Genomic DNA, 13,193 nt, shown 5'->3' with positions numbered 1-13,193 from the left:
CATGGTGGCTCATAACCATCCGTAACAAGATCTGACTCCCTCTTCTGGAGTGTCTGAAGATAGCTACAGTGTACTTACATATAATAAATAAATAAATATTTAAAAAAGAAAAAAAAAAGAAAAAAACAAAAAAAATAATTAATTAATTCCATGTAAATTGTAGATTTAAATTTGAAAAATAAAAAAGCTCTACACATGATATTTTAGAATATGAGATTTATTTTACTCTTTGTAAAAACTATAAACTATTAAGAATGATACTTGTACATTAAAATTGGAGATTTTCTTCATACAAAAAAAAAAAATCAGCAGGTGGAAATGACACAACACCAAATAGGAAAAGATATTTGTGATGCACTGAACTAATCAAGACTCATAGGCAAAATGTATAAAAGACTATAATAAATATAAAAATATCATCCAGGTCTAAGCTAGAGAATCTGTACCAAGGAAAGACTTATAAAGAGGTCTGTTTCAAGGCATTGAGTTAATTTAATATGGAGCTCGGCTAGGCAAACCTAACATTTGTAGGACAAGTTATAAGACCAAACTAAATGACTGCACAGCAGCTAGCACCAGTATCCACAGTGAATCAAAGCCCATCATAATTATCTAGATTATCTGCCTCAAAGAAACTTTACATACAAAATACTGTCACAGCGATATTGATAGTGGTCTTTACTTAAACAGTGCACACTACAGATAGCTGGTTGATATCATCAAAAAGATCATCACAGGACTAGGAAGATACGCATACAGTAAGGAACTTGACGTGCAAAACTGAGGAGCTGACTTCATTTTCTAGAACCCATGTTAATAAAAATTAAGGTTGGAGAGATGGCTTGCTAATCAAAAGCACTGGTTGTATGGGCTGGAGAGATGGCTCAGTGGTTAAGAGCACTGACTGCTCTTCCAGAGGTCCTGAGTTCAATTCTCAACAACTACATGGTAGCTCACAACCATCTGTAATTGGATTTGGTGCCCTCTTCTGGTGTGTCTGAAGGCAGCTACAGTGTATTCACATATATAAAATAAATAAGTAAATCTAAAAAAAATTTTGAAAAAAAAAAAAAAAAAGCCTTGGACCTGAGTTTAATTCCCAGCACCCAAATGGTGGTTTACAAATACCTGGACCTCAAGTTCCTGAGGATCCAGTATCCTTTTCTGACCTCCATGGACACCAAGTATACAGGTGGTATTTACATGTAGGCAAAACACTAGAAAATAAAATTAATAAATCTAATTCTAAAAAGTTTAATGCAACAAGTATGATATCATATGCTTTTAATCCTTATGAAGTTGTCCTCTGACCTACACACACAAAACACAAAAAAACACAAAACAAAACACTAGAATTCGCTTTTCATAAATAAAAGCCATCAAGAGGACAATAAACATGCAAATGTACACCTAGACTTTAAGATATAGCTGCATACATCTGAGTAGCTAAAATTAGGCACATTACCAATGGTTGGTAAAGTTTTATATGAACTAAAAATTCTCATATCTACAAAAATTGGGCATATGTAGATCCTATGATTCAACAATTCTAGACCAACAAATTGTATATGTGTATATATCAGTTACATCACAGTATATTTTAAATAGTTGTAAATATCATTTTATTTTGAACTATAACATGCTTTTGCTCTCGTGTTATTAATCATGTTTCAATGCACAGTTTTCCATTGTCTTACCATTTATGAGAACGTTAGTAAAATATCATCACCTCATATCGCATAGCAAGGTATACTTTAAGGTAGATTCACTCTTCTACTTTTTTATAATTTCTAAGTTTATGACACAAAATCTGAAGTAGACACAGTGACATTACACTGTCAAGACTGGTGAGGGAACTGTACAAGAATGAGGGGTGTGTCAACTTTGCATGACTCTTACTCTCCTGCCCTTAAATTATTTGCATCATCTTTAGGGATTGGCATTGTAAGAATGAGGTCTTGGTTAAATAGTCATACATAAGCACAGGAAAACAATGTCCCATGTCCCCAACACCTCACCATAAATACAATGTGAGGAGCACGCATGAACCCACATCTCACCAAATGCTAAGACATCACAAATGAAAACCTGTTTGGGTACTACTTGAGGCGCACAAGTCCACTTCCCTGGGCACACTAGTGCACTGCTTAAACAGGAAGAGCACAGATGAAGATCAGTGCCATTGACAACCTCTTGCCCTAGGGACTTCTTTCAGGGTAACTGAATTTACTATACAGTGTACCACTGCCTTGCTAACAAATAATGGTGCCATGAATAAAGTTTCATTTCTGATTTTTTGAAAATGTAAATTGGAATCCTACAATGCTCTTCCTACATACCAATAACATGCCTTGTGTATCTTCATGGAATTCCTCATATTCTGTTCTTTAGCAGGAACTGTGTTAAATGCATCCTTGCAAATGGCTCATGTATAGGACTTAGAGAAGCTTAATAAACTCAACTGACCACATAGAGGATATATATACAGAACTTTCTGCATTGTTTGACAGTAACTTGAAATTTTGAGTAGATACATAATACCTACTCAGTTTTCATAATTTCTTATATTAAATTTTGTTTAAGATTCTACTGTTACAAGAAGAAAGCAAATTGTTGAAAATAAATGGAAAAGGCTGTTAGAACAGAAAAGGAAAACCTCTGGATCTATAGGAATGAAGTACACCGAGCAAATAAGTGTAAGTATGGTCTTAGCAAAATTCTCATTTAGTAGTGGAAAACTACTTAAAAGACAGATGTTCTTAATGTAAACTGTAACCCAACATAAATGTGAATATAGCCAAAACCATTCATGATACAATCTTGGAAGCTTGTTGTACTCATTTGCTATATTTGAATGAGTTCGTATGATCAGTTACCAGTGAAGGCTTTTAACCATCTTTAAGTGGTTATTGCTGGAGCGAGAGAGGTATTAAGAGCACTGACTGTTTCTAGAGGACCCAGGTTCGATTCCCAGCACCCACACGGTGGCTTACAACCATCTTTAACTCCAGTCTCAGAAGATACAAAGTCCTCTTCTGGCCTATTGGGGCACCAGGCACATAAGTGGTACACAGATGTACATTTGGGCAAAATACCTATACATACATGCATATATACACATATGCACAAAATATACAGGTTTTTTTCTAAATAAGAAAAAGTATTGTTTAACTTATGTATAACTAATTCTATAGAAAGACCATTTGAAACAAAATTCCTTAAAGTTATTTAAATATGCATTAAATGGGCAGGATGGTAATATTATATGTAGTATAATATTTTTTAAAAAGACATTTTTCATCTAGGTACCTTTTATAAGAGACTTTGAATTACATATGTTTTGTCTCAAAGAACAGTTCAGGGGTTGAGGATTTAGCTCGGTGGTAAAGCACTTGCCTAGCAAGCGCAAGGCCCTGGGTTCAGTCCTCAGCTCTGGGAAAAAAAAAAAAAAAAAGACAAACTAACCTCAAAGAGCAGTTCAACAAAACCTAATACGGCTTTTGGGACAGAGATCTTGAGTAAAAGCCAAAGGCATAATAAAAATTTGAATATGATATGGAAATTAAATTAGGGTTGAATAAGTATGGTCTAATATGACATTTTAGGGGTTATTAAGGATTGATTCTAGAATATTGAGAAATATGAAACAAATAATTAAAATAATTTACTTGGAGCTTCTACTGTATCACTTCTTTTGGGGAGAGGTTGGGTTTTTTGTTTGTTTGTTTTTCTTGAGATAGGGTTGCTCTGTGTTGCCTTGGCTGTTTAGGAACTCACTCTGTAGACCAACCTATCCTTAAACTCAGATTCCCTCTGCCTCCTTAGTGCTGGGATTTAAAAAGGTGTACACTACTTCCAGGCTTCTTGACTATTTTATAGAACTGAAATAGGAGCCCTGTGAAGAATGTACATTTTGAGGCAGAAGTTGCTGGTCTTACCTATAGGGAGTATCTTACACACTTCTTCCCAATGCTGGGGATCAAGCTCAGAGCTTCTGACATGCAAGGCAAACATGGAGCCACACCCACAACCTAAGAGCATAAGATGATTAATATAGATAATAACTATGATCTAGCCTTATCAGCAAAGCAAGCCACTTAGTTTACATTATGTAAATTATGATCCTGTTATCAATATATTCTTATAGCTTACTAATAAATATGAATATACCTTTTAGATTACAAATGTAATAACCAGTAAATCTTTTCTCTTTGAACTACCATATTATTCCCACTAATCATATCAAAATATATAAAGGTAATACATTATCCTTTTTTAATTTTTTATTAAGCTATATCGGATTTGCTAGGTGTATCATGCACCTATAGTCTTAGTACACAGGAGTCAGAGGGAGGTGGATTTCTGTGAGTTCCAGTCCAGCTAGAGCTACATAGTGAGATGCTGTATCAAAAAGAAAAAAAAAAAATCTCAAATCTAAAAATAATGTATAGTTGTTAAAATCACAAAGCAATGAACAAATTTTAAATGCCTAAAGTTAGTGCCCTCTGGCTTATTTTTACTGTTCTGGGTACTATTATATTCCTTCTTTCCTTTTACATCCTACCTTACTATCTTGCAAGTTTATTTTCTCCTCCATCCACAAAGCTTCACTTCCCCTTTTACATGCCTGTAACTACGCCTTGCCTTAGACACCTCACGTGGTCTAACCACCCTTCCACTACATGAGTGTTCTGGATCAAAATTGGTTTAAAATTGAAAACTGTTACCATTATTTTGTTTGGTTTTGTTCTGTATTCTAGAGGCTGATGAAATTTCCAATTGCTATAGCAGTGGTCCTTGTCACCATGTCTTAGGAAATGTGTTTTAGCATCCCGTCTTTGCCTAACTCTGTGTGCAAAGAATATAAAAAGAGATGAAACTGAAACATCACAGTTGCCATTTACTGCAGGTTTTTCAGTCCTAGTTGTCTCAAGCATAAAATGGAGCTCAGGCAGGGGGCCTGTTGCAGCCATCTGTATCACGTAGTCTTCAGGCAGAAGCTCTGTGTAAGTCACAAGTCACAGGTAGACTCTACTGCAGACTGCGTTCAGGAGACAGGTGGCTTTTCTCAGGTTGTTGGGCTGGTGTAGTTTTTGATGGCGGGCTGATTCTCTGCAGCATAGAAGCTGCTGCCTCTACTTCCAGGCTATAGAGACTATAGAGACTCTACTGTCGTCAGCATCAGCCACACTCGGAGGGGTGGCACTTACAACACTGGCTCAGCTATACAGTACAGTGTGATTCTTAACAGCTCTTTATTTCAGACACTTGATTGCTACCCAGCGCTCTTTACTCTTCTTGCTATCCAAGAGAGCGCTACAAGCTGAAATCTTATATTGACATAGGACATTTGAAAATATTTACTCACCATGAAAAGGCTATAACCGAGTAGGTCTTGATTTCTGTTCCAGCTTATATGAATAGTGATAACTAAAAATACCAACAATTAAAAGTCTTTAAAGACCATGAACATATAATGAATTTTAAATGTGGAATTATATTTTTATTTAAACTATTTTTATAGCATTTTGGACAAAATATTCCACCAAGTACAAGTGAACAAATACAAGCTTCAAGAGGTGTCAAGGCTGAAGAAGGTATGTTTTACTGTGAGCGTTTTCTTTTTTTTCCTCTTTTATTATAAATAGATTTTTGTCTCACATAATATTTTCTGATTACAGTCCCCTCCCTCTACTTCACCCAGTTCCTCCCCACTTACTCTCCCTTCTGAACTTACCCCCTTTCTGTGTCACATTAGGGAACAAACAGACTTCAAAGGGATAATAATAAAATACAGTGTAACAAAATACAAAATAATAAGATAAAACAAAAACTAGCACATTGAAATAGGACAGAACAAACAAAGAAAAGGAACAAGAAACAGAGACACTTTCATGTGCAAACTCAAGAATCCAAAAAAAACTAGAAACCAAAATAGATACTCAATGACTTATAGGTTAAAAAGACAACAAAAGGGGCTGGTGAGAAGGCTCAGCGGGTAAGAGCACTGACTACTCTTCTAAAGGTCCTGAGTTCAAATCTCAGCAACCACTTGGTGGCTCACAACCATCCGTAATGAGATCTGACGCCCTCTTCTGGAATNTTGGAAGACAGCTACAGTGTACTTACATATAATAATAAATAAATCTTTTTAAAAAAAAGAGTTGAAAAAAAAGAAAACACAGTATGTAAATAAAATATAAGTAATATGATAAATTTTTTGAAAAAGGAAAAGTCTGCCAGAAGGTGGTGACATTAATCCCAGCACTTGGGAGACAATGGCAGGCAGATTATGAGTTCAAGGCCAGCCTGCTCTAGATGGGTGGGTGGGTAAGTGGATGCATGCATACATACATACATACATACATACATACATACATACATACATACTGTACTGGCTGGTTTTGTCTCAATTTGACACAAGCTGGAGTTATCACAGAGAAAGGAGCCTGCCTTGAGGAAATGGCCTCCATGAGATCCAGCTGTAAGGCATTTTCTCAATTAGTGATCAAGAGGGTTGGGGGGCATTGTGGGTGGTGCCATCCCTGGACTGGTGGTCTTGGGTTCTACAAGAAAGCAAGCTGAGCAAGACAGGGGAAGCAAAGCCAGTAAGTAGCATCCCTCCATGGCCTCTGCATCAGCTTCTGCTTCCTGGCCTGCTTGAATTCCAGTCCTGACTTCCTTTGGTGACAAACAGCAATGTGGAAGTATAACCTGAATAAACCCTTTCCTCCCCAACTTGATTCTTGGTCATGATGTTTGTGCAGGAATAGAAGCCCTGACTAAGACAAATTGGTACCAGCATAGTGGGGTATTCCTGTGATAACCTGACCGTATTTTGGAGAGAACTGTGGAAGTACTTTGGAACTTCGAGCTAGAAGAGCCATTGAGATGTTAAGAGGTCTGTGGGATGTTCTGTAGAAGCTTAAAAGATAATGTTGAGAACAATGCAGAAGATGGAGGCCTGGCTTGTGAAATTTCAGAGGGAAGATTGAAGACTCTTATCAGAAATATTGCTATTTTGATTGTGAAGATTCTGTGGTTTTGGTTAGCTAGGAATAAAAAATCAACTGTGTTTAATGAGATACCAAAACCCCTAAAGCAAAACCTTTGCATTACTGGGACTATTGATGCTGATTAGCTGGAGCTAAGAAATTAGTGGTGATTAAGAAGAGACCAGCATCATTGAGGTGAAATCTTCTGGGAAGTGTTTATTAAGAACACAGAGGCTGTGTTCCAGAGATAGCCAAGGTTGTACCTTGTGCTGTGGCTGGACTTGGTAATGTGTAAAAGTCACCCAGGTGGTACTGGTTTTGAAGGCATGAAGGGGTTGTGAAGAGCAGCTGAGGTTTGGCACTGTGAGAGGCCATGGAAGGCCATTGGTGAAGGTGCAGCATCAGTTGCAGTTGATGGCCTAGGACTGAAGGGTTCATACAAAAAAGTTGAGGCTTGGCACCATGAAGAGAGCCTATGAGAAGCAATTGGTGAAGCCTAGTTGCAGTGGAAGACAGCAGTGTTTTGGAGATGCCAATACCATGAGATGACCACCAAGAACAGCAGCAGTAGTGGAATACAGGCAGCTGGAGCCTAGAAGTCTAAGCTGTGTGCTACAAAGGGCAGAGCTAGAGAAGTGACGCAAGCCCTTGGAGGAGCCTAAAAGATGATGGCACACTACCAGAGGAGAAATGTAAATACCAGCCCAACCTTATGAACTTCAGTGGTGTTCTCTCTGTATGATATACTAGTGCAATGGTGGTTCAGAGTTTGTTAGAGTGACCAGGCAATATCTGATTTGACTTAAGGTCCACTTCACACTTCTTTGGTGATCAAGAACCTGAGAGCTGACTGCCCAGGGACCTATAATAAAACCTAATACTACTGTTCTAAAACAAAACAAAGGCAAACAAAATTTAGCAGTAAAATGATTCCTAATGATATTCTGCTATAGTTATAGATCAGGGCTTTCTCAGCTATCATCAGAGAAGCTTTCACCTGCAGCAGATAGAAGGAATAGAGACCCACAGCCAGAGAATATGCAGTGAGTGAGACTTTGGAAAATTCCTCCCCTCAAGGATCAGAAAATCCCTCGAACAAGAAGCAGAAAAAGTGAAAGAGCCAGAAGGGATGGAGGACATCAAGAAAACAAGAGTTCTAAATCAACAAACTTGATAGACATATGAACTCAGATGGGATTCTGGAGCTGAAGAAGTGAATATACACACTCTCATCCTTAGCCCAGAAGCTGCCTCCAATTGATAATTGTTTGCAAATGAAAATTTAGTTTCCTTCAAGAGAGACTCTGGGGAAACAAGCTACGCTTTTGAGAGTAGTCAGCATGGCCAGGTGTAGATGGCTAAAAGAAACATACTCAGTGGATCTTTGGATAGTCCTTGTCTTATAATGTTGTGGCAGGATTTTTCCTTCCTTCCTTCCTTCCTATGTATGTATGTATGTATGTGTCTTAGTCTGGGCTTCTATTCCTGCACAAACATCACGACCAAGAAGCAAGGTGGGGAGGAAAAGGGTTTATGCAGGTTATACTTCCACATTGCTGTTTGTCACCAAAGGAAGTCAGGACTGGAATTCAAGCAGGCCAGGAAGCAGAAGCTGATGCAGAGGCCATGGAGGGATGNTACTTACTGGCTTTGCTTCCCCTGTCTTGCTCAGCTTGCTTTCTTGTAGAACCCAAGACCACCAGTCCAGGGATGGCACCACCCACAATGCCCCCAAACTCCCTTGATCACTAATTGAGAAAATGCCTTACAGCTGGATCTCATGGAGGCCATTTCCTCAAGGCAGGCTCCTTTCTCTGTGATAACTCCAACTGTGTCAAATTGAGACAAAGCCAGCCAATACAATTGACCCCTTGTCAACTTGACACACAAACACTTCACTATTAAATTAAGCCTCAACCCTTATTTTCTTATTCATCCCAACCAAGATCTAAATAACTTTAAAAGTCTTTGCAAATTCTTACACTTTAAAATTTCAGTCCCTTTAAAATATCCAATCTCTTTTAAAATTCAGAGTCTTTTTACAATTAAAAGTCTCTTAACTGTGGGCACCACTAAAATACTTTTTTCCTTCAAGAGGGAAAAATATCAGGGCACAGTCACAATCAAAAGCAAAATCAAACTCCAACTGTCCAATGTCTGGGATTCACTCACGATCTCCTGGTCTCCTCCAAGGGCCACTTGTCCAGCCCTGTGGTATAGAAGCACACCTTGTCTTCTAGGCTCCAGCTGCCTGTACTTCACTGCTGCTGCTGGTTTGGGTGGTCATCTCATGGTACTGGCATCTCCAGAACACTGATGTCTTCCACTGCAGCTAGGCTTCAGGATCCATCTCCCTACTGTTGGGCACCAAACCCTGACACTATTACTGATGCCATGTTTTGTTTCATTTGTATTAAGACAAATCATTCCTTTCTTTTAGATTTTCCAATTTGGTGTGATACAGGTTTGTAAAGTTGGTCCTTTTCATTTCCTGCATTTCTCCTTTCTCTGTTCTTAAGCCCCCCTTTCCACGTTTAGTTTGGTTCATTTGAATATTCTTTATCTACCTTTTTGTTAATTGGATAAGGATATGTCAGTCTTATTGATTTTTCTCAAAGAACTACCTCATTTCATTGATACTTTGCATTGTTTTGTTTTGGTTTTCTATTTTATTGATTTCAGTCATGAGTTTGACTATTTCTTGCAATCTACTCCCTTTGGGTATGATGTCTCCTTTTTGTACTACAGCTTTCAGGTGTGCTATTAAGTTACTAATGTGAGATTTGTATAAATTTTTATGTCGACACTTAGTGCTGTGTACTTGCCTCTTAGAACCACCTTCTTTATGTCCCATAAGTTTGACTAAGAATCACAGCTTGTTTTTTAGGCCCATTTGCTTGTAATATCTTTTTCCAACCCTTTATCCTGAATTGATGTTTGTCTTTGATGTTAAGTCTAAAGAGTTTTTCTTTTTTTTTTTCTTGATTTCTGCCATGACTCATTTAATAGTGAGTTGTTCAGTTGCCATAAGCTTTCTGTTGTTTCTGTTCTTGATATTCAGTTTTAACCCATGATGGTCATGTAGAACATAGGATATTATTTCAGTTTTCTTGTATCTGTTGAGACTTTGTGTCCAAGTATATGGTCAACTTTAGGGAAAGTTCTATGGTATTCTACTACTAAGAAGATATATTCTCTTATCTTTGAGTGAAATGTTCTATAAATATATTAATTAGGCCTACTTGGCTTATAACATCTGTTAGCTCTAGCATTTCTCTATTTGGTTTTTGTCTGGATGACCTGTCCATTAGCATTAGTGGGGTATTGAAGTCTTTCACTATCAGTGTATGGGGGTCAATATGTGCTATAAGCTGTAATAGTCTTTCTTTTATGAACTTGGGTACCCTTTTATTTGGGGCATAAATGTTAAGAATTTCAGTGTCCTCTTGGAGTTTTCCATTGATAAGTATGCTCTATCTTTCTGTATCTCTTCTGGTTAGTTTTGGTTTGAAATCTTATTTTGTTAGATATTAAAATGGCTACACAGCTTGTTTCTTAGGCCCATTTGTTTGTTATATCTTTTTCCAACCCATTATCCTGAGTTGATGTTTGTCTTTGATGTTAAGGTGTGTTTCTTGGATGCTATGGATGGATCCTGTTTTTTTGGACCCATTTTGTTAGTCTGTGTCTTTTTATTGGAGAATTGAGACCATTAACATTGAGAGATAGCAGTGTTTGTTGACTCCTGTTATTTTGGTAGTGGTGGTGGCAGTGGCAGCAGTGGCAGTGACATCTGGAACTTAAAATGTAGACCAAGAAGGCCTCATATTCATAGAGATCTGTCTATCTCTGCCTCCCAAGTGCTGGGATTGAAAGTGTGTGCCAATATGTTCTTCACTTGGAATGGAAAATTCCAAATATAGAGAATCCTGAAAATTAAAATGTGCACTGGGCCAGAGAGATGGCTCAGTGATTAGAAATTCTGCCCTTTCAGAGGATCCAGGTTCAATTCTAGCACATAAATGGACACTCACTATCAGATGTAACACCCTCTTCTGGCCTCATCAAGCACTGCATGAATGTGGTATACAGATATACATGCAGGCAAACCACTCATACACATAAAAAATAAATATCCCAACAGTATGGCTGCCTAAGACTTGGACAGGGACACCACCAATGAGCAGGATAACATGGAAGGCTAAAAATCTCACAGCACCCCACCCCTAAACAAAGAACAGGCAACTAAGAAATGCTGAGAGGGAAAATTTTGTCTTCCTCAACATGAGCCTATAATCGATTTTACAGTACCAAGTGGTCAGCCCTGAAAAGCAGCACTCCAGAGGATTCACAGGGTTACATTAACGTGCGTGTGCGGGAGAGGGAGGGAGGGAGGGAAGAGAGAGAGAGAGAGAGAGAGAGAGAGAGAGAGAGAGAGAGAGAGAGAGAAGAGGAGAGAGAGAAATAGGAGCACTGCACGGGAGGGATTGGAGGAAAGAAAGTGAAGGAGGAAAATGATACAATTATATTTTAATTTAAAAGTAAAATAAGGGCTAGAAAGATGGCTCCGTGGTTAAGAGCACTGACGGCTCTTCCAAAGGACCTGAGTTCAATTCCCACCAACCACATGGTAGCTCACAACCATCAGTAATGCCATCAGTAATGAGATATCTTATGCAGCTACAGTGCACTCATATACATAAAATAAATCTTTACAAGAAAAGAAAAAATAATTTTTAAAAAAAGTAAAATAAGTTTTAATCCTAGAAAAAAGGTAATAAATACTTAAATAGCAGTAACAGAATATTTGCTGACTTCTGTTTGTGGCATTATACGTATAGACGTAATTCCAGTAAGTCAATCTTAGGACTGGTCCCAAAGATAAAAAGCCGTCAGAGACTAACCATTGGTTTCTATGGTTTCAGGTAGTACTTCTGAGTTTTTGGTGGCAGAAAACCTCATAAATTCTTCAGTGCCTGAAGATGAAATTTTGACTGCCATAAACAGCAAGCAGCTACAGAAACCAAATCTGTCCCAACCAACCAATGTCTGTGCGCTCTCAGTTGAAGAGCAGAAGATCCTGCAGTCTCTCCATCACCTCGATGAAAGGCTATACTGTAAGTGTGGAAGGGCAGCTCCTATAAGAAAATAGCACTTTATTCTTAAGCTTATAGCTATTATCCTTATATTTCTATTTATAATATTTTACTATTAAGTCTTTAAAACTTTGAACTAAAAACACAAATGTATCTAAATTACCACCTTAATAAATCATCTAAAAGTGAGAGTATTGCTAATATTTCAGATTATTGCAAATACACCATATCATTTATTTTTTATTAAATATTTTCTTCATTTACATTTCAAATGCTATCTCCTTTCCTAGTTTCCTCTCCAAAAGTCCCTTATACTCTCCCCCCAACCCCCTGCTCTGCTAACCAACCCACACAGTCCTGCTTCCTGGCCCTTACATTCCCCTGTACTGGGGCATATAAACTTCGCAATAACTAGGCCATCTTCTGCTATATATGCAGCTATAGACACAAGCTCAGGGGATACTGGTTAGTTCATATTGTTGTTCCTCCTATAGGGTTGTAGACCCCTTCAGCTCCTTGGGTACTTTCCCTACTCCTTCATTGGGGGCCCTGTGTTCCATCCAATAGATGACTGTGAGCATCCACTTCTGTATTTGCCAGGCACTGGCATAGCCTCACAAAAAATAGCTATACCAGTGTCCTGTCAACAAAATCTTTCTGGCGTATATGCAATAGTGTCTGGGTTTCGTGGTAGTTTATGGGATGGATCCCTGGGTGGGGCAGTCTCTGGATGGTCCTTCCTTCTGTCTCAGCTCCGAACTTTGTCTCTGTAACTCCTTCCATGAATATTTTGTTACCCATTCTAAGAAGGAACAAAGTATCCACACTTTGGTCTTCCTTCTTATGTTTCATGTGTTTTGCAAATTGTGTCTTGGGTATTCTGAGTTTCTGGTCTAATATCCACTTATCAGTGAGTACATATCATGTGTGTTCTTTGAGATTGCGTAACCTCACTCAGAACGATATCCTCCAGATGCATCCATTTGCCTAGGAATTTCATAAATTCGTTGTTTTTAATAGCTGAGTAGTACTCCATTGTGTAAATGTACCACATTTTCTGTATCCATTCCTCTGTTGAGGGACATCTGGGTTCTTTCCAGAT

At 38.1% G+C, this 13,193-nt stretch overlaps 1 protein-coding gene across 2 annotated transcripts in view; it reads left to right on the top strand.

The window, feature by feature from the left end:
• Positions 1-13,193, top strand: part of Cep126 (centrosomal protein 126) — a 56,860-nt gene that overhangs the window by 31,166 nt on the left and 12,501 nt on the right. For both annotated transcript variants that reach the window (XM_029543695.1, XM_029543694.1), the window contains exons 7-9: positions 2,584-2,696; positions 5,525-5,597; positions 11,921-12,112. In XM_029543695.1, the coding sequence (XP_029399555.1) occupies positions 2,584-2,696; positions 5,525-5,597; positions 11,921-12,112 (378 nt within the window). The remainder of the gene's footprint in view (positions 1-2,583; positions 2,697-5,524; positions 5,598-11,920; positions 12,113-13,193) is intronic.

The sequence above is a fragment of the Mus pahari genome, chromosome 10 (assembly GCF_900095145.1).
Source record: "Mus pahari chromosome 10, PAHARI_EIJ_v1.1, whole genome shotgun sequence".
Classification (NCBI taxonomy): domain Eukaryota; kingdom Metazoa; phylum Chordata; class Mammalia; order Rodentia; family Muridae; genus Mus; species Mus pahari.
The sequence above is the reverse complement of the archived record's forward strand: the minus strand, read 5'-3'. Positions and strand labels throughout refer to the sequence as shown.